This window comes from Schistocerca nitens, chromosome 4, assembly GCF_023898315.1.
Source record: "Schistocerca nitens isolate TAMUIC-IGC-003100 chromosome 4, iqSchNite1.1, whole genome shotgun sequence".
In the NCBI taxonomy this organism is placed as follows: Eukaryota; Metazoa; Arthropoda; class Insecta; order Orthoptera; family Acrididae; genus Schistocerca; species Schistocerca nitens.
Window position 1 is genome coordinate 576,642,379 of NC_064617.1, and position 25,459 is coordinate 576,667,837.

Genomic DNA, 25,459 nt, shown 5'->3' on the forward strand with positions numbered 1-25,459 from the left:
ACGAACAGGTAATGGGCGTTTTCTGTGGCTGACGATGTCACTGAGCCGGATGCAGTCGTCCACCTTGTTCCACAGGAAGCTTCTCAACCCTCAAGGTCTGTGCATTCACAGAGGGTGGGTATGCTAGTAGTTTTTTTTTAATCTCATTTTGTTCGTTTTCATTCGTTGTATCTGCTCGGGGCGGACGTCGCAAGACATCCGTTTCAGTTCGTCGTTGATCCATTAACTCAGTTTTTTTTATTACAGAGGGCAGCTAACCCTCTGACTGAACACGCTGAGTTACCGTCCCGGCATTAGTTGGGAGCTCCTACGTTAGGCGCGTGATGGGGCCCCTTAGGAACATGCCTGCCAAGGAGGGGAAGGAAGCCAGTGTGCACACCGAGTGCATTCTGGGGGGTCATTCTGGATGTGGAAAGGGTGCTTCCAGATGCCATGAAGAGTGCAGGGTGCAGCCAACTGCAGGTAGTGGCTCATGTCGGTACCAGTGACGTGTGTCACTTCGGTTCGGCTGAGGTTCTCTCTGGTTTTGGGCGGCTAGCGGAAATGGTAAAGACTGCCAGTCTTGCTTGCGAGATTAAAGCGAAACTCACCATCTGCAGCATCGTCGATAAAACCGACTGTGGTCCTTTGCTGCAGAGCCGAGTGGAGAGTCTGAATCAGAGGAGGTTCTGTGACCGTGTAGGCTGCAGCTTCCTTGACTTGCGCCATCTGGTGGTGGGTTTCCGGGCTCTGCTTAATAGGTCAGGACTCCAATACACACAGGAAGCAGCTACAAGGGTAGGAGGGAGTGTGTGGAAGGGACTAGGCGTTTTTTTTAGATTAGTGAGTCAGGGAACCACAGAAAAGACGTCGGTCTAAGAGGTTAGTTGTCGATATGGTTGGTATAGTAGTTGTAAATTGTCGTAGCTGTGTTGGGAAAGAGCCAGAGCTCCAAGCCCTAATAGAAAGCGCTGGAGCTCAAATAGTTATAGGTACAGAAATCTGGCTAAACCGGATATAAGTTCAGCCGAAATTTTTTCAAACGACCTAACAGTGTTCATAAAGGATAGATTAAATACAGTTCGTGGTGGAGTATTTATTGTTATCAGAAGTAGTTTGCCTTTTACTGAAATTGAAATTGATAGTTCCTGCGAAATAGTATGGTTAAAGGTTATACTTGACCATCGGACTAGACTATAAATTGGATCGTTTTACCGAACCCCCGACACAGAAGATATAGTTGCTGAAAGGTTCAAAGAAGACTTGAGCCTCATTTAAAACAGGTACCCAGCTCATACAGTTATAGCCGGTGGTGACATCAATGTACCCTCGACATGCTGGAAAAATTATACGTTTAAAGCCGGCGGCAAGCATAAAACGTCATCCGAAATTGTACTGAATGCTTTCTCAGAAAATTATTTCGAACACAGTTAGTTCATGAGCCCATTGGAAGCGTATATGGTTGCGAAAGCATACTTGACTTCTTAGCAACAAATACTCCTGGACAAATAGGGAGCACCGTGACGAATACAGGGATTAGCGACCACAACGCAGTTGCTGCTAAGCAGAAAGCCGTAGCACCTACAACCATCGCCGGCCGCGGTGGTCTAGCGGTTCTGGCGCTGCAGTCCGGAACCGCGGGACTGCTACGGTCGCAGGTTCGAATCCTGCCTCGGGCATGGGTGTGTGTGATGTCCTTAGGTTAGTTAGGTTTAAGTAGTTCTAAGTTCTAGGGGACTTATGACCTAAGATGTTGAGTCCCATAGTGCTCAGAGCCATTTGAACCTACAACCATCAAAAAGCAACGTAAAGTATATGTATTTAAAAAAGCTGATAAAAACGCTCTTAACGCCGTTTTAAGAGACAGTCTTCGTTCCTTCCAAACTGGCCATATAATCATAAAATGCTGTGGAATTATTTCAAAGATATAGTATCGACAGCAACTGAGAGAAGTGATGGTACTGATCCCCCATGGTACACAAAAGGGGTCGCTGTTGCAGAAGCAGCGAAAGAAGCATACCAAATTTAAAAGAAACCGAAATCCACAAAATTAGCAAAACTTTTACAGGAGATCGAAAAATAGCGCGAGATGCTTTTAGTAATTTCCCCAACGAAACTCCGTCTTCGAATCTGGCAGAGAATCCAAAGAGATTCTGGTCATGCATGAAGCACACCAGTGGCAAGACGCAATCAATACCTTCACTGCGCGATAACAACGGTGAAGTCACTGATGACAGTGCCACTAAAGCAGAGTTATAAAACACGGTTTTCCGACACTCCTTCACCAAAGAAGACGAAGTAAATATTCCTGAATTCCAATCAAGAACAACTGCCAAGATGAGAAACATAGAAGTAGACATCCTCGGTGTAGCAAAGCTGCTTAAATCACTTTAAAAAGGCAAGGCGTCCGGTCCAGATTGTATACCAGTCAGGTTCCTCTCAGAGTATGCTGATAAAATAGCTCCATACATAGCAATTATATACAGCCGCTTGCTCACAGAAAAATCCGTACCTAAAGACTGGAAAATTGCTCGAGTCACACCAATACCCAAAAAGAAAAGTAGGAGTAATCCGTTGAATTACAGGCCCATATCACTAACGTCGATTTGCAGTAGGGTTTTCGAACGGATACTATATTCGAACATTATGAAATGCTGGAAGAAAACGATTTGTTTACACATAGTCAGCTTGGATTCAGAAAATATCGTTCTAGCAAAACGCAACTAGCTCTTTATGCTCATGAAGTAATGAGTGATATCGTCAGGGGATGTCAAATTGATTCCATATTTTTAGATTTACAGAAGGCTATCGACACCGTTCCTCACAAGAGTGTTCTAACCCAACTGCGTGCCTATGGACTAACGCCTCAGTTGTGCGACTGGACTCGTGATTTCCTGTCAGAAAGGTCACAGTTCGTAGTAATAGATAGAAAGTCATAAAGTAAAACAGAAGTAATATCCGGCGTCCCCCAAGGAAGTGTTATAGGCTCTCTAATATTCATGATCTATATTAACGATACAGGAGACAATCTGAGTAGCCGTCTTACATTGTTTGCTGATGATGCTGTCATTTACCGGCTTGTAAACTCATCAGATGACCAAAACGAACTGCAAAATTATTTAGATAAGATTTCTGTATGGTGCAAAAAGTGGCAATTGAACCTGAATAAAGAATAGTGTGAAGTTATTCACATGAGTACTAAAAGAAACCCTCTAAATTTCGAGCCCGCGATAAGTCACACAAACCTGAAGGCTTAAATTCAATTAAATACTTAAGGATTACAATTACAAATCACCTGAATTTGAACGTCCGCCGCCGGTAACTGAGTGGTCAGCGCGACGGAGTGTCGTACGAAGGGGACCGGGTTCGATTCCCAACTGAGTGATGTGTTATCATCGTCATCTCATTCCCATCGACACGCAAGTCGCCGCAGTGACGTCAACTCAAAAGACCTGCACCAGGCGACCGATCTACCCGACGGGAGGCCCTAGCCACATGGCATTTGCATTTTACCTACATTTGAACGATCACATAGATAATGTTGTGGGTTGTTCAAACCAAAGACTGCGATTCATTGGCAGAACACTTAGAAAGTGCAACAGGTTTACTAAAGAGACTGCTTACATCACGCTTGTCCGCCCTATTGTGGAGTATTACTGTGCGGTGTGGGATTCGCATCACGCGGGACTGACGGATGACATCGAAATACTTCAAAGAAGGGCAGCTCGTTTTGTATTATATACAGCGAAATAGGGGACATAGTGCCACAGACATGATACGTGAATTGGAGCGGCAATCATGAAAACAAAGGCGTTTTTCGTTGCGTCGGGAACTTCTCATGAAATTTCTATCACCAGCTTTCTCCACCGATTGCCAAAATACTCTGTTGTTATCCACCTGGATAGAGAAAAATGATCATCACGGTAAAATAAGAGAAATGAGGGCTCGCACAGAAAAATTTAAGTGCTGGTTTTCCCGCACGCCGTACGAAAGTGAAACGGTAGAGAGACAGCTTGAAGGTGGTTCATTGAACACTCTGCCAGGCACTTTATTGTGAATAGCAGAGTAATCACGTAGATGTAGATGTAGACGAGAACTTCCACGCGAGGTCCTGATATGACCTGATGCTACACAATTTTCATGTGACATGGAAAGCAGTGGCTCGGTACTCACATAACTAGGCCAAGTTCGGGAAAAATACGGAAATAACGTAAAATTGTGGAAAATAAGGGAAAATACGAAAAAATTTGGAAGAATGAGTAAAATTGTCGAAAAATGAGAGTACTTGCACATTTTTTACCTGGGCTGCCTATGTCTCGACTGGCGAAAAGCAAGAACATTTAATTCTGTTATTAACAAACAGACCTCAAGTGATGTGACTCAACGTAATTACAATAATTTTTTATTAACACATAAGTACCTGCCGCCCCTCTCCTCGTTCTGCAGTTCCGGAGTGAAGCCACCCACTGAAGTGCCTCATTTATGAAAGATGGAGAGAGGGAGGGAGTGCTTGAATCTCATCGGGCCAGGAGGGTTGGGAGGGGCAGAGAGGGAACGGAGGGGAAATGGGCCCCCCGGATGACACCACATACACATGCAAGCGGTCCCCAGGGGGAGAGGACTACGGGGATGACCTAGATTCAGTTCGCCCAAGTGCGTGATATGACACTGGAAATCCTTATCAGTGACATTGACCCTACACTCATTCTACCTCGTTTATCTAACTGTAATCTCTATGGGTGGTAACTAGTGTGATTGCCACTGGACCCTCTGTTATTATCCTCTTATCAACCATAAGCATGAGACGTGAGTACTGTTCTTTAAAGTCTTGTTGTTTGTTGTTCTTTCCTTTTTTAAGGTCTCCCAGCCACTCTCACAATTTCACAGATATCATGGGAGTACAGAAGTGTACAGAAGAATGCATTGAAATAATACAGGCGACAAAAAACATAGGTTATAAAACAGTCACTTTAAAAATGAGAACTGTTTATTATTTAGTAAAACCGATATATAAACGAAACGCTCATCGTTACGGTGACCAGTTAACATGCTTTAGATTAAGCAAAATGCGTTGGGGCGAAATAAGGCTTTATACAGTCGTAAAAGACGACATAATATCCATACTGTTTTTCATTTCATGGTTCTTTGTGTAGGGCAGGAAATGGATCCAATTCAATACCGATTCCAAAGTTCCCCATCATTAGCTGAGTGCTATACATACTGTGCAATTGTCAGTTTCACTTCCTACTGTATTTAATGGCAGACTCCCTTCGTTCAATTAATGTCTTAACATGTAGATTCCCCAAGGTGTCACCGTCGAAAGTGATGGCAATGAGGCAGAATACGCCAACATATTTCGTGCGGTATGAACTTCAATCACCAAACCATTTGCTCAGCAATACATGTGAAAGACCGTAAATACACTGTGAAGTTCAAAGTCTTACCTCCTGCAAAGATGCTTCCTTCTTCTTTAGTGACCCCTAACAGCCATGGGACAGCAGTGTGGGGCTGTAGATGAACTGGATGTCTGGGGAGGAAAGCGTCCTCTCCGTCAGCCTCCACAACTGGTCGGAATGGTATGAGAGGAGCATTCATGCCCCACTCCTGAAGCAAAGCCGTCATCCATCATGAAACAGTTATACTTTACCACACAGGAGATTTATCTTATAGATATTCAACACTTTTGGTGAATAATCCACCCACAGAAAAAATATGATACGTTAGACAGTTCGATATGTGTGCTTCATGCATTGTAGCCAACTCTTGTCACTGAATTCACTAGGATGGTGAGCATGTTTTGTTTTCTTATTTTTCACTTTGCTGAAAAATTGCTTAAGATATACTACATGTCCTCTTGGTAAAATTTAATATTTTTCGGATAGTTTTCCCTAATAACACGATATAAGTATTAGTCATGTACGACAAAAAGTCCTCATGGCGGCTGGCAATAAGCCAATATGTCCTCTGCCAGTCGTAGTAGATATCACAGATAGAGAACCTGTCGTTAACTGGATGTTCTTTAGGTCTAAATTTACGGAAGACCATCTCAATTAACTGGATGTTCTTTAGATCTAAATTTACGGAAGACCATCTCAATTGAATTCATTCTCACTGATTTAAAATTTCCACAGGTAGCATTATGTTCAACACTCCCTTGTGAGCAAAATGTAGACTAACCAGAGGATTAACACCACACTTTTTAAGTACTGCTTATGTGTGAACAATGTAGTCCAGATTGAGAATTAAATGTCACAGGCCGGTGCTTATACTCTGAAGCTGGCATCTCTAATCCACTACGTGCAGTTACGTGCGTTTAAGAGCAACTGTCAAAACTTGGAAGTATACGCACCAAAGTTTGATATGTAAGTGAATACTTTTAAATATGTGGTTTGCACCCTCACAAATGTAATACACATAAAACAGATCAATAAATAACGAATTTATTTACATCGATATCTGTACCCAACATGTTGGGGGGACATATGAGTAGTGAGGGCAAAAGTACCTGTGACCCTTGTGATAGCTGCAAACAGTAAGTACAGATTGGCCCGAAATTCAAATAGTAGTGGAGGTGTACCAGTACTGGAGTAAAGGACTATTGTTCTCCATATGCAAAGTGTTATCAGTTGACTTGGCTCCAAATCACATAAATGTTCTCTTCCAAATATAAACAATGACATCATCTATGTAAACCAATCAGTCACTGGGTTGAGCCACTTATATAAAAAACGACATAGTTCATGTAAACAAATTGACCATTCGTTTTTTATCATTTATTAAAGTCCCAGATGTTAATGTCCTTTTAAGTTGCGACTTCCCCCCTCCTCTTCCCCATACTCTCCATCCTCCCACTCCTTTACCCCAAGTGTGTGTTGTACAGGTGGTATGACAGGCTGAATTACTATGCTTTATGTCAGTAGAAGTGTGAGAAATGATGGGGTGTTATCCTATACTTTATGACTCAGTACATCAATTTCAGTTGTCTTAATTAATATAATTTGTTACTTGTTTTCAAAATGTTGCTGCCTCTGTAGTTACATCACTCTTATCTTAATTAGTAAGATTTTTTTCCTTAAAAGTGCTTGAGTCACATTGTCACCAGAGTGATATGGAATCAATCTACCAGTACAGTGCTCTTTATATTTTTTGGGCATTTTTAGCTGTTTTGGGGTATTTTTCTGATATTCTCCCAAGATTAAATATATCCAATTTTCCATCCAAAGACACACACAAACATGAGACTATAAATCTTTAACAGTTTATACAGTGCATTACTTAAACAAATACACTCTTGCTACATACCACACCAACGTTTCACTGCCATGAAGTTGTCCCTGCATAACAAATTAGTGTGTTAAAAACAATGGCTTACACATTATCACGCCACCTAAGAGGAATCTAATACCATGAAACGTCTGTGGACTTGTAAAAGATGGCGGAGAATTGAAATATCCATGTAGAAACGTTTCTGCAGACAGAAAATGACTAATATCCCACACTTGCTCTGCCACCACCACAAGTGGCATAGGACACGAACTATTGGTAAATCTTTATTATAAAGACGAGGTGATTTTGACCATATGACTTCTGATGTGGGTATATCTATGTTCAGGTAGAAGGACAGTAGAATAAGACCCCTTCTTCCTAATTTCCAAGAGAATGATGTAGCTACTGTCAGTAGAAATCATAAAGATGGTATAGGGGTACATATTCATTGTCCAAATTCAGCTAGAGTTTAGAGTTTATAGGAGATATATAGTGTGGAGATTAACTTCGGTCATTGTACAGTGTTCATTGTAAGACACTAAAATGGTCGACATAATTGACAGAGTAATCATCAATGTGTACGTTATTTATTGAAATTTATACAGAAAAATGCATATTTTATAGTTCAGAAGACATGTTTGATAGGGGCAGGTAGCTAAGAAGGATATTGGAAGGGTGAAGGGGATTGGAAGAAAAGGTAAAATAACTTGAAACACATCATCAAGAGACGGTTCTAGTATTATGACCAAAACGAAAGAATTTCCCTCTACCTAAAGATGTTACACTGAACAACAAAGGAGTACACTGGCCAGTGTCTGTGAAAAATGGAGGACGCTCTGAAACGCGTGCAGATAACAATACTTAATCATGAACTTATTTAATATTTACAGTACTTAACGTTTTCCTACGTCTGGACGAGAGAATATCGTATTTCTATATGTACCATGATATTTCATCATAACAGCCAAGCTCTCCATACGTTTTTCATACCTGTTCCGTAAACATTAGTTATCAGTTAATCCAATCACATACGATAATCATATCCTCCCAGGACTCAAAAGCCCCACTTGTGTTTTGTACACGAATTAAAAAAATTGTGTGGTGACTGCACAATTCTGTTTTAGTTGCCTTGATAATATTCTCCCCAAATATTAAATCCTTCATAGTTTGGACAGCACTGGGTTGAAGAAGCAGGGAGACTAGCTTGTGTCATGAAGCAGGTAAATGTAGTGGTAAAAATTTCGATTTCTTTTATTCACCCATTTACTACAGCAGACTACTTCGCAGTGGCAGAGTGAACATACTAAATAGCAAAACTGAAATCAGCTCGACAACTTTCTTTGAAATTCATTTTGTCTGCAGTCGATCCTGTCCTGTAATCTGTAAGGAAAAACCAAAGACTTGACAGAAATATCACGGAAGGAATATTGTATTCGAAAAATCTAAGTACTTTAGCAAATTCGGAAAGGTTTGCTTCATTTTCACATCAGTGGTGAAATCAGATAGTCAAAAAAACAATACTCTTAGACTCCCATAATCTATTGATGTTATATTTGCTGTGTAAACTATAACATTCACTGTACATGCCAAACATGTTCTACATTCATTCTTTTTGGGTTTTATTTACGCTGAGTCATACATTCTACATTTAATAAGTTTTATCACATAGCCTCTTGACTTACTATTTCCTCAATTCTGGGAACGAAACTTTGTAAAGGAAGAGGATAATAACTCTCTCTGCAGAGCCAATATCTCACTACATATTGGTATCTTGTTCAGATTAAAGGTTTCTTCTACATTATTAGGAAGAAACGTTGTAATTATAATTAAGTTTTTCAGCATAGCAGTAAATATAATTTATGTGTTGACATAGTTTGAAAATAAAACTCTTGTGCTCCCATTGACATCTGTCGTAGCATATTTCTTCACCTACACCTACACACATACTCCGCAATCCACCATACGGTGCGTGGTGGAGGGTACCTCGTACCACAACTAGCATCCCTGTTCCACTCCCAAACAGAACGAGGGAACAATGACTGCCTATATGCCTCTGTACGATCCCTAATCTCTCTTATCTTATCTTTGTGGTCTTTCCGCGAAATATAAGTTGGAGGCAGCATCAAATGCTGGTCCTCTAAATTTCCTCAGTAGCGATTCACGAAAAGAACGCCTTCTTTTCTCCAGAGACTCCCAGCCGAGTTCCTGAAACATTTCTGTAACAATCGCGTGATAATCAAACCTACCAGTAACAAATCTAGCAGCCCGCCTCTGAATTTCTTCTATGTCCTCCCTAAATCCGACATGTTAGGGATCCCAAACGCTCGAGCAGTACTCAAGAATAGGTCGTATTAGTGTTTTATAAGCGTTCTCTTTTACAGATGAACCACATCTTCCCAAAATTCTACCAATGAACCGAAGACGACTATCCACCTTTCCCACAACTGCGATTACATGCTTGTCCCACTTCATATCGCTCTGCAATGTTACACCCAAATATTTAATCGACGTGACTGTGTCAAGCGCTACACTACTAATGGAGTATTCACACATTACGGGATTCTTTTTCCTATTCCTCCGCATTAATTTACATTTATATATATTTAGAGTTATCTGCCATTATTTACACCAATCACAAATCCTGTCCAAGTCATCTTGTAATCTCCTACAGTCACTCAACGACGACACCTTCCCGTACACCACAGCATCATCAGCAATCAGCCGCACATTGCTATCCACCCTATCCAAAAGATCATTTATGTAGATAGAAAACAACAGCGGACCTACCACGCTTCGCTGGGGCACTCCAGATGATACCCTCACCTCCGATGAACACTCACCATCGAGGACAACGTACTGGGTTCTATTACTTAAGAAGTCTTCGAGCCACTCAGATATTTGGAATCCATTCCCATATGCTCGTACCTTAGTTAGGAGTCTGCAGTGGGGCACCGAGTCAAACGCTTTCCGGGAGTCAAGGAATATGGCATTCGTCTGATACCCTTCATCCACGGTTCGCAAGATATCATGTGAAAAAAGGGCGAGTTGCGTTTCGCAGGAGCGATGCTTTCTAAAGCTGTGCTGATGCATGGACAGAAACTTCTCTGTCTCAGGTAAATTCATTATATTCGAACTGAGAATATGTTCGAGAACCCTGCAACAAACCGATGTTAAGTAATTATGAGGATCCGTCCTTCTACCCTTCTGATATACAGGTGTCACCTGCGCTTTTTTCCAGTCGCTCGGGACTTTACGTTGGGCAAGAGATTCGCGATAGATGCAAGCTAAGTAGGGAGCCAATGCAGTAGAGTACTCTCTATAAAACCGAATGGAATCCCATCAGGACCTGGCGATTTATTTATTTTCAACCCATTCAGCTGCTTCACAACCCCAGGGATGTCTATCACTATGTCCTCCATACGGGAATCTGTACGAGACTCAAATGGCGGTATATTTGTACGATCCTCCTGCTTGAAAGATTTCTCAAATGCTAAATTTAAAATTTCAGTTTTCGTTTTGCTGTCTTCCGTTGCCAGGCCAGACTGATCAGTGAGTGACTGGATGGAAGCCTTTGACCAGCTTCCGATTTTACGTAAGACCAGAATTTCCTTGGGTTTTCAGCAAGATCTTTTGCTAAGGTATGACGGTGGTAGTGGTTGTATGCTTCGTGCATCCCTCTTTTTACAGCAGCACGGATCTCAACTAACTTTTGTCTGTCCTCATTCTCCCGATATTTCTTGTACCGGGAGTGCAACTGTCTTTGCTTCCTGAGCATTCTCCGAATTGCGCTGTTAAACCACAGTGCGTCTTTTCCGTCCGTAACCCACTTTTTCGGCACATACTTCTCCAATGCGTGATTTACAATGTGTTTAAAATTTGTCCATAATTCTTCCATGTCCATCGTACCGGAAGTAAATTAAGTCGATTCGTTTACTAAGTGGGATGCTAACAACTGCTTATCTGCTCTTTCTAGTAAGAATACCATGTCTTTTTTTTTAATACAAAATCAGTGATACCATGGGATAATATGTGCTACAGCAAGTTACAAGCACGTCTACAGCAAATGTTTTACTCCAAAGAAGCCTAACAGCGATGTGATTGAATAATTTAAGTTTTATCAGTGCAAACAGCTGTAATTCTTTAATTCACCATCATTTAAAATAACATTTTCAGTCACCAGGATCCCTGTTCACCGAAGTATTTGGAATTTAAGGCACTGCTTGCTAGATCTCTTTGATTTCTTTTTTTTTGACCTTGAACTTTAAGTCCAGTCCTGAACGTTGCTTTTATTTCCGCCATTGGTACCTTGATAGGTATAGAATGAACAGCAGGAATCAAAGACTACATACCTGTCTTACACCTTTTTTAATCACGTTGGGCCACATCAAATCAGTCAGAAAGTGGTTTGATGCGGTCCTCCACGAATTCCTCTCTTGTGCCAACCTCTTCATCTCAGAGAAGCACTTGCAACCTACACCCTCAGTTATTTGCTGGATGTACCCCAATCTCTGTTTTCATCTACTGTTTTTACCCTCTACAGCTCTCTCTAGTACGATGGATGTTATTTCCGGATGTATTCATGCATGTCCTACAATCCTGTTTCTTCTTCTTGTCTGTGTTTTCCATATATTCCTTTCTTCCCCGATTCTCCAGAGAACCTCCTCTTTCCTTACCCCATCAGTCCATCTACTTTTCAAAGTTCCTGTTGTAGTACTACGTCTCATATACTTCGATTCTCTTCTTTTCTGATTCTCCAACAGCCCATGTTCCGCTACCAGTTGTATATTCTCAGCAATGTCTTCCTCCAGTTAAGGCCTCTGTTTGATACTAATAAATTTCACTTGGACAGAATTCCCTTTTTGCCAGTGCTAGTGTGCTTTTTATGTCCTCCTGAGTTACTTTGCTGCCTAAGTAAGAGAAGTCCTTCTTCTGCTTCGCGATCACTAATTCTGATATTAAGTTTCTCGCTGTTTTCAAGTCTGTTACTTCTCATTACTTTCGTCTTTCTTCGATTTACTCTCTGCCCATAATCTATACTCATTAGACTGTTCAATCCATTCAGCACATCCAGTAATTCTCCTTCACTTTCACTGAGGATAGCAATATCTTCAGCGTATCTTATTATTGATATCTTTTCACTTTCAACCTTATTTCCACTCTTGAACTTTTCTTATGTTTCCAGCATTGCTTCTTCGATATACAGAGTGAACAGTAGGAATGAAGAACTACGACCCTGCCTTATATCTTTTTTAGTCCGAGCACTTAGTTCTTGGTTTTTCCAGACTTACAGTTCCCTCTTGGCTCTTGTACATATTGCACATTACCCATCTTTCACTATACCTTACCCCTATTTTTCTCAGAATTTCGAACTTCTTCTACCTTTCGACACTGTCGAATTCTTATTCCAGGTCGCCAAATCCTATAAATGTATCTTAGTTTTTCCTTAGTCTTGCTTCAACTATCAACCGCAACGTCATAATTGCCTCTCTGGTTTCTTTATCTTCCCTAAAACCAAACTGATCGTCATTTAACACATATCAGGTTTTTTACAATTATTCTGTATATGATTCTTGTCAGTAACTTGGAAACTTGAGCGATTAAGCTGATTGTGCGATAATTCTCGCACTGGTAGGCTCTTGCAATTTTCGGAATTGTGTGGATGATGTTTTTCTCTTTGATATCAATCAGCTATTCATTGACTTTACTGCTGGAAATATTAAATGTGTGGGTTCTGATTATATTTCGACAATGTACAGTCGAGCCATCCATAAGCAAAATGTGGAGACTAAGAAAACAACCAACTTTCGTTTTATTTTTAGCGTTCAAGGACTGACATGATTTAGCTTTGTTTTGTTCAAGCATAGGATCATATGGTGACATCCATTAAATGTACGTAGTTCATATGCCTGTTAATTTTACCATTATGTATTGCTGATCTATTTTATTTACTGGGGTCCTTCTTTATCTGTTAATTCCACACTGAAACTTGTTGTTGGCATGAATTTCCTCATGAAATTTAATTGTTTGAGGTGTGCGGATGCGTGAGTATTCTATATCCTGCACGTAAAGATATTTATTATTCTTTGCGATATTTGGTATTACATTTATGGATCTCCTACACCACATAGTGTACACTACGTTAATGCGACTACCATTGGTTTAGGGAAGTCCAGCATGCAAGAGTAGTCGCTGCCCACTAATAATACTTTTAAGGTTTCATTGTAAAATGATTACTGTCATAGGATACCATGCGCAATATTGCTAAAAGTAAATATATTTCAAAGTATTTGAAACAAGTAACAATTTCGGTGGTAAATCGTACTGTTAGTGATTCACTAATACTAACTGTTCTCAGTCGAACCTGTCATTGCCTGCTTCCTCAAACTTTCAGTAAATGATATAAATATATCGTTAACTTCTTGGAGGGAGGCAGGGTCGTGGTAAAATAGCACACGTAGTGGTTCAGATACGTATGAAGGCTGGTGACAAGGACGTGGCATCCTGCAACAAATTTCAGATCCGCAGCCTGAACACCAGCACAAATGTATGGTGAGTGGTTAAAATGAGAATGATGACATAACTGATGGAGAGGACATTGTTAATGAGGAAGAGTTGTCATCGATCTCAATATGAAATTGACACAGACTGCCAGAAATCAAACTGCAGATGCAACAGAAAATGAAAGCTCAGATTTGGATGTTTTCATCGAATCAGGAGATGCAGAAGTAGAGAATCATGTTGAGAGTGAAGGAAAAGAGGATGTGTTAATGTAGTTTTGACAAAAGAAAAGTAGGGGTATTTGAAAGCTAAATAATAATAATAATAACCAATATTTTTCAAAAAACTAGACGATAATAAGAGAGAATCGAAGTCATATATCAAAGGGTTGAGCCCAAATTTGAACAAGAGGTTGGATCAAAAGGTGGTAGTTATACGTAACGACTTGGAGCGGCTGCTCACTGGTTTGAAAAACGGGATTAGAAAACCGAAGAATATCGAACATTCTCCTCATACTCAGGACAGTAAATAATATGGTGAAGAGATAGAAGATGAAGTGATTGTTGTTCAGTCTCAATTAAAAATACAGCCACAAGAAAGAACATCAGTCTATAGAATCGAGTGCAATATTTCATGCTCCCGTTCTTAACATTGAAAGACCATGTAATGAAAATAGTGGATTTATGATACACGACAACGTTCTTTCGAGTTCGGAATTAACATTAATGAGCTGGAAAAATTTATATATGCAAAACATAATTGTAACTCTGACACTGATCAGTGTTCGGTACGTGAGGCTACTGAGTTATCAACGCAAGGAATCTATAATGATAACTGCTATTCTGACATTTTTGTGCAGAGCAAATTATGTTTTTCAGTACACAACGGGGATGTTTGGCGTGGAATGTGTTATGACTTCTAAAAAATTCAAAACAACCTTCTCAAGTGGATATTCGGCAAAGGATCAGCAGAACAGAGCACGTAATTTGCTAAGCCCCAACGAGCGTGCCAAAAATCGCAATTGTAACTTTACATCTATTTCTGAGAAGAAATTCAAGTGGAACAATAGACGAAATAGAAGGAGATTATACTCTCACTTTGTGAAGAAGAAGAAGAAGAGAGAAAGCGAAGGGAAAGGGAAGGGAAAGAAATTTCATGTGTACTTTCAAGTGATAATAATTACTAATGACTTTGATATCTGTACAGTTTTATTTACGTTTTCGTAAATGAGTGAGTATTTAATGTCATTTCAGTGCTTTAATTTTTTTTACGTGTGACTGTTATTTTTATGATACGGCAGTGTCATTTTTTTTATGTGACGCTGCAGCCTGTTTTTTCTCTGCATTTTTGAGATGCTGGTGTACAAAGCTATGTCACCTTTATATCACGAATGAAGGCAACAGCTTCGTGGGAGCAATACCACGTTACTACGTGCAAGACTAATATTTGGCATACTTTCAGCCGAGCGGCGCTCCAGTCTTCGCTGCGCAAACCTGGAGGCGCACTCTACTATCCTGTGCGGATTAGCTGTGCACTTGTCGTCCCACAGTAGGCAACACGAAACTGTTTTTCAACAAGATCATACGGAGTGGAGCGACGATGTCAGACTTCAACTTTGTGTGACGATTTTACAGTTTTTTTCGTGTACTTTACGTAGCACAGTACCTGCGAGTGCAGTGAGTGCTTAAAATAAAATAGTGCAATGCAAGATTGTACCTGTGGATATTTCACATTCTAACGTATTTATGTAGTCATGTGATTAGATCTGTAAACCGTATGTCACAAAAATAGCTTCCCCCCATCTATTTTCTTTTTGCATCTCTGAATACATTAACTGTTATCATTTTCACATGAAATTTTGGATAGGTTGGGATTGGTTTGTTTGGGGGAAGAGACCAAACAGCGAGGTCATCGGTCTCATCGGATTAGGGAAGGACGGGGAAGGAAGTCGGCCGCGCCCTTTCAAAGGAACCATCCCGACATTTGCCTGGAGCGATTTAAGGAAATCACGGAAAACTAAAATCAGGATGGCCGTACGCAGGATTGCACCGTCGTCCTCCCGAAAGCTAGTCCAGTGTGCTAACCACTGCGCCACCTCGCTCTGTAATTTGGTATTTTTACACATACTGTCTATTCATTTTGTTAATGATGTGTTTCTTTTTATTGTGTTACTATGCAAGAGGTCGATGTTTGCTGCCGCAATAACACAAAGCAGAAAATTCATACTCTGTGATATCCATTTTATTAATCATGATAAACCTTACTTAATGATCGATGGGCAAAACAGAATCGGATGTGATGATTTACCTTCTTCTGTAAAAAAAAAAAAAACAAAAAAAACTGTATTTAGAGAATTCTTGGTTATTTAAGATACACATTTCGTTATTTTGCTAATTAACTTTCTTGAAAAACAATGTACACATTTCTTAATTGCGCAGAAAGAGCTACAGATTGTGAACTAAAATTCGCCTCTTATTTAATAGTTCGAATCACATTAATTACTACTCTTCTTTATCATGCGCACTTACTGTAAACAGTACGTTTAGACTTGGTTTATCGGCATTGTCTTCAACTGCATATGAGAAATTTTTTCATTAATGTCATATACACTTATGCTTCGAAGTTATATTTCCATATGGTGACATCCATTATATGTAAATAATTCCAGAGCTTATCAGTTTACCACTTTGAATGAAAATCATTAGCAATGGTGGCCGAAGACTTCCAGGATAAGAAGTCACCCCCATCCTGGCAATGCCCCTGTCAAAGAGGGCAGAGGAATTCACAGAGATTCCAGTGCACTCTCTAGCCTTTGGAGCGGGGAACTGCCCCTAAAAGGCAGAAAATCGCCAATGATCAAAGATCAATGGGACGCAGAAGGCAATGGAAACCACTGCATTAAAGACAAATAATGTGTATCCAGAGGACATGAGGTGTACAGCTGAAAAAGTATCATGATGATCTCTCCATTGCCAAAGGAATCCAGAACAGTTGCCAATTTGGACCTCAGGTAGGAGACTGCCCAAGGAGAGGTGACCATGACAGAAAGACTTAATAACAAATAAAAGAGTAACATTCTATCATGTCAGGGCATGGAATTCCAGAAGTTTGAATGTGGTAGTGAAACTAAAAAATCTTAAAAAGGAAATGCTAAGAATCAGTCTACAGCCACTGAAGTAAAAGGGAATGAAGACGAGTGCTTCTGGTCAGAAGTTGTAGGGTAATATCAACGGCAGCAGAAAATGACATAACAGGAACAGGATTTCTTAAGAACAAACCGTTAGGGCAGGGAGTGACTTAATGTGAACAGTTCATGGTAGGGCTGTTCTCACTAGAATCGACAGGTAACCAACACTGACAACGTTAGTTCCAGTACAAAAACCAAAGTTCCAAACAGAAGAGGAAGAGGTAGAGAAAATATATGGTGATATTGGACACATAATACAGTATGGGAAAGGGAGATAGAAAATCTAATTGTCATGGGGGATAGGAACACAGTTGTAGGGCAATGAATAGAACAAAGGGTTGTGGGAGAAAATGTGCTTGGTAGTAGGAATGAGACATGAGAAAGACTGAGTTCTACAAAAAATTTCAGCTAGTCATCGTGAATACTCTGTTCAAAAATCACAACAGGGAGAGATATACTTGAAATGGAGTGGGACATATGGAAACTTTCAGACAGGTTACGTCATGGTCAGGAAGAGATTCTGAAGTCATATATGAAACTATAGATACTATGATAATGAGTATTTAGTAGACATGCCAGTTGAACAGGAATGGGAATCTCTAAATTTGGAAATCACGGAAGTTGGTAAGAAAAACATAAATCCAAGGAAGGTAATTTAGAAGAAGCCATGGGTAACAGAAGAAGTACTTCAGCTGATCGAGGAAAGAAGGAAGTACAAAAATATTCAGGGAAATTCAGGAATACAGAAATACAAGTCACTTAGGATTGATAGTAATAGGAGTGCAGGGAAGCTAAGGTGAAAAGAGTAAATGAAAAATGTGATGAAAATCTAACGAGAAATGAATGTCAGAAGGACTGACTCAGCATATCGAAAAGAGGAAATAAAACTTGGGGGAATATAAAAGGGAGGTAAGACCTCTTTGGCGGGGAGGTATTCTCTGATGACGTGGTGGAAGGACAAACTGTAGTTGACAGGGCTCAGATAGGGAATCTAGTATTAGAATCAGAAAGTGAACGAGCTTTGGAAGACTTAAGACAAAATAAGGCAGAAGGGATAGATAACATTTCATCGTAATTTCTAAAATCATTGTAGGAAATGGCAACACAACGACTATTCACGTTGGTGTATAGAATGTACGAGACTGGCGATAAACATCAGGCATTCGGGAAAATATCATCGACACATTTCTGAAGACTGCAAGAGCCGATATGCACGAGAAATATCACACAATTAGCTTAAAAGCTAATTCATCCAAGTTACTGAAAAAAGTAATATACAGAAGAATAGAAAAGAAAATTGAGGATCTGGTGGATGAGGATCACTTTGACTTTAGGGATGGTAAAAGCACCAGAGAGTCTGTTCTGATGTTGTGGTCGATAATGGAAAGAAGACAAAAGAAAAATCAAGGCACTTTCTTAGGATTTATTGACCAAGAAAAAGCGTTCAATAGTATGGAATGGTGCAAGATGTTCGAAATTCTGAGAAAAAGTGGTGGTAAGGTATAGGGAAAGAATGGTGATATACAATGTGTACAAAAACCAAAAACAAACAATGAGAGTGAAAGAACAAGAACTAAGTGCTCGAATTAAAAAGGGTTTTAGACTGGGATTTAGTATTTCACCCCTACTGTTCAACCTATACATCGAAGAAACAATGACAGAAATAAGAGAAAGGTTCAAGCATGGGATTAAAATTCTTTGTGAAAGGACACCAATGATAACATTCTCTGATGACGTTACCATCCTCAGTGAATGTGAAGAATAATTACAGAATCTATTGAATGGAATCAACAATCTAATGGGTATAGAATATATAGTGATAGTAAATCGAAGAAAGGTGAAAGTAATAAGGAATAGCAGAAATGGGAACATGAAAACTGGGGATCATGAAGTACAAGAAGTTAGGGAATTCTGCTACCTAGGAATTTAATTGATGAAAGGAGAAAATATAAAAATGCAGTAAATGAAGCAGGCAAAAAGGAATACAAACGTCTCAGAAAAGAGATCGACAGGAAGTGCAAAATGGCTAAGCAGGGATGGATAGAGGACAAATGTAAGGATGTAGAGGCTTGTCTCACTAGGGGTAAGATAGATACTGCCTACAGGAAAATTAGAGAGACCTTTGGAGAGAAGAGAACCACTTGTATGAGTATCAAGAGCTCAGATGGCAACCCAGTTCTAAGCAAAGAAGGGAAGGCAGAAAGGTGGAAGGAGTATATAGAGGGTTTATAGAAGGGCGATGTACTTGAGGACAATATTATGGAAAGGGAAGAGGGTGTCGATGAAGACGAAATGGGAGATAAGATACTACGTGAAGAGTTTGACAGAGCACTGAAAGACCTGAGTCGAAACAAGGACCCGGGAGTAGACAACATTCCATTAGAACTACTGATGGCCTTGGGAGAGCCAGTCATGACAAAACTCTACCATCTGGTGAGCAAGATGTATGAGACAGGCGAAATACCCTCAGACTTCAAGAAAAATATAATAATTCCAATCCCAAAGAAAGCAGGTGTTGACAGATGTGAAAATTACCGAACTAGCAGTTTAATAAGTCATGGCTGCAAAATACTAACGCGAATTCTTTACAGACGAATGGAAAAACTGGTAGAAGCGGACCTCGGGGAAGATCAGTTTGGATTCCGTAGAAATGTTGGAACACGTGAGGCAATACTAACCTTACGACTTATCTTAAAAGAAAGATTAAGAAAAGGCAAACCTACGTTTCTAGCATTTGTAGACTTACAGAAAGCTTTTGACAATGTTAACTGGAATACTCTCTTTCAAATTCTGAAGGTGGCAGGGGTAAAATACAGGGAGCGAAAGGCTATTTACAATTTGTACAGAAACCAGGTGGCAGTTATAAGAGTCGAGGGGCATGAAAGGGAAGCAGTGGTTGGGAAAGGAGTGAGACAGGGTTGTAGCCTCTCCCCGATGTTATTCAATCTGTATATTGAGCAAGCAGTAAAGGAAACAAAAGAAAAATTCTGAGTAGGTATTAAAATTCATGGAGAAGAAGTAAAAACTTTGAGGTTCGCCGATGACATTGTAATTCTGTCAGAGACAGCAAAGGACTTGGAAGAGCAGTTGAACGGAATGGACAGTGTCTTGAAAGGAGGATATAAGATGAACATCAACAAAAGCAAAACGAAGATAATGGAATGTAGTCAAATTAAATCGGGTGATGCTGAGGGAATAAAATTAGGAAATGAGACACTTAAAGTAGTAAAGGAGTTTTGCTATTTAGGAAGTAAAATAACTGATGATGGTCGAAGTAGAGAGGATATAACATGTAGACTGGCAATGGCAAGGAAATCGTTTCTGAAGAAGAGAAATTTGTTGACGTCGAGTATAGATTTAAGTGTCAGGAAGTCGTTTCTGAAAGTATTTGTATGGAGTGTAGCCATGTATGGAAGTGAAACATGGACGATAACTAGTTTGGACAAGAAGAGAATAGAAGCTTTCGAAATGTGGTGCTACAGAAGAATGCTGAAGATAAGGTGGGTAGATCACGTAACTAATGAGGAGGTATTGAATAGGATTGGGGAGAAGAGAAGTTTGTGGCACAACTTGACTAGAAGAAGGGATCGGTTGGTAGGACATGTTTTGAGGCATCAAGGGATCACAAATTTAGCATTGGAGGGCAGCGTGGAGGGTAAAAATCGTAGAGGGAGACCAAGAGATGAATACACTAAGCAGATTCAGAAGGATGTAGGTTGCAGTAGGTACTGGGAGATGAAGAAGCTTGCACAGGATAGAGTAGCATGGAGAGCTGCATCAAACCAGTCTCAGGACTGAAGACCACAACAACAACAGGAAGCAAAATGGCCCACAATGAACAGAGCACAGAGGACATTAAAAACAGACTAGCACAGGCAAACAGGGCGTTCCTGGGAAAGAGAAAGCTACTACGTAGTACCAGAAACAGGCCTTAATTTGAGAAATAAATTTCTGAGAACGTACGTCTGGATCAGAACTTTGTATGGGAGAGATACAAGGATTGTGGGAAGCTGGATCGGAAGAGAAGCGAAGCATTTGAGAGACATGTACTGTGGAAGGCCGGATCGGAAGAGAACCGAAGCATTTGAGAGACATGTACTGTGGGAACCCAGTACAGAAGAGAATCGAAGACTTCGAGATATGGTACTACAGAAGGATGTTGACAATTAGGTGGTTTGATAATCTAAGGAATGAGGAGGAAAGGAACGTATGGGAAACAGTGTCAAGAAGAAGTGGCAGGATGATAGGGCATCTGTTAATACATCACAGAATAATTTCCATGGTACTAGAGGGAGCTACAGAGGGTGAAAACTATAGAGGAAAATAGAGACAGGAACACATCCAGCAAATAATTAAGGACACAGGGTGCAACTGATAGTCTGAGATGAAAAGGTTGGTGCGGGAGAGGAATTTGTAGCGAGTTGCAATAACCAGTCAGAAGACTGATGAAAAAAAAAAGTAAAGAAAACTAAATGATTTTCCATTTTACTTCAATTTATGGTATTGTGAAGTCGAATGTCTTATATTGTGCAGAAAGTGTACGAGTGATAGTTACTATGAAATTACCCTTGCATCAGTTAAACAAAACACTAGGAAACCAACCGCGTATTGAGTCTGAGCCCCAGCAAGCTTGTAGTCGTCTACGTTCCTGAGGCAGTCAACCAGCGCTGCACTGGGCTCCGTTGGACAATCCATCAGGACAGCCAACTTTCGCGCATTCTGCTCACCGCCGGTCTGAGAAACTGCCCACGGCGACAGCGCTACGCCGCTCTGGGATATCGCCCGGTGGAAAAGACCTGTAGATTAAACAAAACTGTCACTGAAGTTTGCATACACTCTTGTAACTACAAATTACTTTACTATAGAATTCTAATTTCTTACGAGCATAGGTCGTTATCATCTGACTGCTTTTGTGTCTTTCCTTTTATGTAACGAACCAAATGTTTTCTTGTATATGCTCACCACTGATGACGACAGTTGTTGGTGCTTTTTTGCCTGAACGAGATATGAAGTTTGATTTATGTGGAAAAAAACCCATGAAGACAAGCATTAGAAACTGCAATCGTGTGTGGGTGGGCATTGTCTTGTTGAAATGTAAGCCCAGGATAGTTTACTATGAAGGGCAACAAAACAAGGCGTAGAATATCGTCGTCGTACCGCCGTGCCATAAGAGTGCAGCGGATGGCAGCCGAAGGGGGCCAACTGTGAAAATAAATGGTATCCTAGACCGTTACTCCTGGCTGTCCGGCCGTATGGTGGGAGACAGTCAGGTTGGTATCCCACAACTGTCCAGGGCGTCTCTGGACACCTCTTTGATGGTCATTGGGGCTCTGTTCAAAGCGAAACTCATCACTGAAAGTACTACTCCAGTCAATGAGATTCCAGGCCAAAGACATGTCTGCCTTCGTGCTTGCCAAACCTTACCTTGGCCAACAAGGTAGCTCCATTTCTCCCTATTCGAGAACGTTTGGAACTTCACGGAAGAGTCCTCCAACCATCTAGGGACTCTGACGATGTGATGCGCCAGTTGGACAGAATATGGAACGATATCCTTCAGGGGGACATCCAGCAACTCTGTCAATCACTGTTAGGCATAAGGGCCAGAGATCAACCAACACATTACTGACTTGCTGAAGTTGTGAAGCTCTTTCTCTTGAATAAATAATCCAATTTTTCTTAAATTGTAAATATTTGATTGTCTGTACATTCTGCCTATCGATTTCTGTCCCATTCGGATAATTCCTTCATAGCGCGATTTTTTAATTTCATTCTTTTTATTTTTTAGATTGTATTTGACGTTAAGCATGTAAGCGAGAAAAATCTTAGAAAACTTTTGATATTATGTTTGAATTTGGAGAAAGCCGCTAAGTATTTTCAATAGCAAATAAGGATTCGTATAATACGGATTGTTTGTGCATCGTTTTAAGCAAAAGATAATTTTTCCCTCAACCCCTACGTTTATAACATCGTATCTCCCGAATTACGTTTCGCACAATGATACAACTTTACAGGTACATTCAGTGGTATATGTGGACACTATTTGCTAAATTTCTTGCGAATACAGTCAGCAATAAAGAAGTAATGTATTAAAACATCATGTTCTATACTGAAGTTTTACATCATGAACTTCCGAAATAAGTAAGCAATGAATTTTCCTTTCATCATTTTGTGGCATTTGACAGCGAGAAAAGTTTCGTAAGGATTTGAAATTATGTTTACAGTTTGTCCGAAGTCGCTAATCAAGGACGTTTCTTGGCTCGAACGGGAATTTCCCTTTGAACATGCAACGGCATGTGTTTGTGTTTTCCTTGGTTTTTACACGACAGCACTTACAATTTTAAACACGCCAGTCAGTTAGTTACCTCAGCAAGTAGTTCAGGTGTTCAGTGTACGTGTGTCAGTACTGTCACTCATACATACACACTTTGTTTTTCGAGGATATGAATACTCAGAAGCATGAACTCCTCGACTGAAGTTACTTGTTTAGGATAGTGGCTAAAGAAAACTACTTTATAGACGATCTGTGTATCAATAGTGTTCAAGACTGCGGTGCTGGTGACTGTGGCGGAAACACTACTACTCAAAGAGAAGCTAACAGTTGCGGTCACAATAAAATTCCACCAGAAAGTAAATCCATCACAGTTATTAATTTAAGAAAGTTTTTCGAAGAACGACTTGAACGTATTTATGATGTTTATCATACACTTCCAAGTAAAGTTGTGACCTATAACTCGTGTCTGAAGGGACACCCATATATAATAAGCATATCGAGCATCAAATTAATATTTGATTATGTTGAGAAAAAAGATCTAATGAACATCTATTTCGACGGAACAGAAATGGAGATAAAAGAACACATTCTATCTTAATGTGACATCAATGCAATGGCGGAAAATGTGTCTGTAATTGACACATGAAATTTTGGGCAGTGCAAACAAGCAAGAGAAATTACGTACATAAAATTTAAATGTTCTGCAGCTTCAAGAAAGAATACAGCAAGTGCCGTAGGTACATCAATGATTACATGATAGATAGAGATATACAGTCTGGTGCCCGTTTTGTCGAAGAAGTAAACCAGAAAATTTGCAAGTTTCCAAATAGAAACATATTGCATTTGGTACACTAGTTAAAGTCGATTTAGTTATGAAATAACTTCTAGTGAGACACTGTCGAAAAAGGAGAAAAAACAACAGCTGCCCTGGTCCAGTCTGCGCACAGAACAGCTCATACTCAAACAGCAGATATTGGATTTTGAATGAGTGGACACATAACGAAAAACTGTATGTTTGTCGTCCACAAAAAACATTCTGCCCGAAAGTTAAAAAGGCTGTTGCCGATAATCTTCCATCAAACTTACGTTTGGAGGCTATCACAAACGAGAAAATGTCAAGAGACCATTTAAAATCCTTGTTCGTGAATGTTATTGATACAATGTCGCAAATAGCCAGAGCCGGCAGTTGTGGCCGAGTGGTTCTAGGCGCTTGAGTATGGAGCCGCGCAGCTGCTACGGTCGCAGGTTCGAATCCTGCCTCGGGCATGAATGTGTGTGATGTCGTTAGGTTAGTTAGGTTTAAGTAGTTCTAAGTGTAGGGGACTGATGACCTCAGATGTTAAGTCGCATAGTGCTTAGAGCCATTTTGGAAATAACCATAATTTTATATTACAGTGTGATTCATTGCGTGCTCAAGACCACAACCTCTAGTAAATGATTCATTGAATGCATGATCTTTCCATAGAAAATAACATAACACGTATATCCTTTGGAAGCATGTTTTGTTCCGGCAAGATGAAATACATGCAAGAAGGATTACAGACTGTTTGAGAGCTCTCTGCAGTGACATCAACACTAAATAAAGAAACAAAATTTCCATAATGAAAATGCATTCTCTTATAAGCAACAGTCTGCAGCCTGCTCGTGTATCAACCTAAGCTTCAAAATCCTAGCAAACGGCTGAATACAATGCTCCCATACACGTTGCTGAATTCTAGAACGTGATTCAAGTGGCATCTCATTTAGCAGCTCAAGAATGTAACTCTGAGGATTCCCGAGATATCCTTTTGTGATTCTGCATATTGTTTCATGCTTTTTTTGAGAAACTTCACGTACATTTTTTACGTACGATAGAAGGCAAACTAGGAATGACACAATCGAATGCTTCAACCATCCTAATCACAGTGGTATGCAAAGCTCCTAAATGCAACTGGAACACCGTTCCTGTTCGAGCTGTGAGACCTCCCTTGTAAATGCTCTCATTCTCAAACGCTGGATGAGTATAGTCTGGGTATTTTTGCATGCTTTGAGTTGGATGCCTCAGGATATACACAGTTGACAAAAGTAATACTTATCCTAATGTGCTAACATTTAACATAAGATTATAGCTCTTAATAAATGATTATGGCAGCATTTTAAATTTCCTAATTCGGTCAATAACTGAACGAAATATTGAAAATCAATATTTTTTTGTTTTCTTTTCCGCCTCTAGGCAATCAATCTGCAATTGGGACTGGGTGACCGTGTCCCGGGATAGA

The 25,459-nt window shown here is 40.1% G+C and overlaps 1 protein-coding gene across 1 annotated transcript in view; it reads right to left on the reverse strand.

Annotated features, from left to right (window-relative positions):
- LOC126251317 (esterase FE4-like) overlaps positions 1-25,459 on the reverse strand; it is a 149,928-nt gene that overhangs the window by 81,698 nt on the left and 42,771 nt on the right. Inside the window, exons 5-6 of the mRNA XM_049951646.1 lie at positions 21,533-21,726; positions 5,424-5,583 (exon numbers count right to left, since the gene is read on the reverse strand). Coding sequence (XP_049807603.1) covers positions 5,424-5,583; positions 21,533-21,726 — 354 coding nt within the window. The remainder of the gene's footprint in view (positions 1-5,423; positions 5,584-21,532; positions 21,727-25,459) is intronic.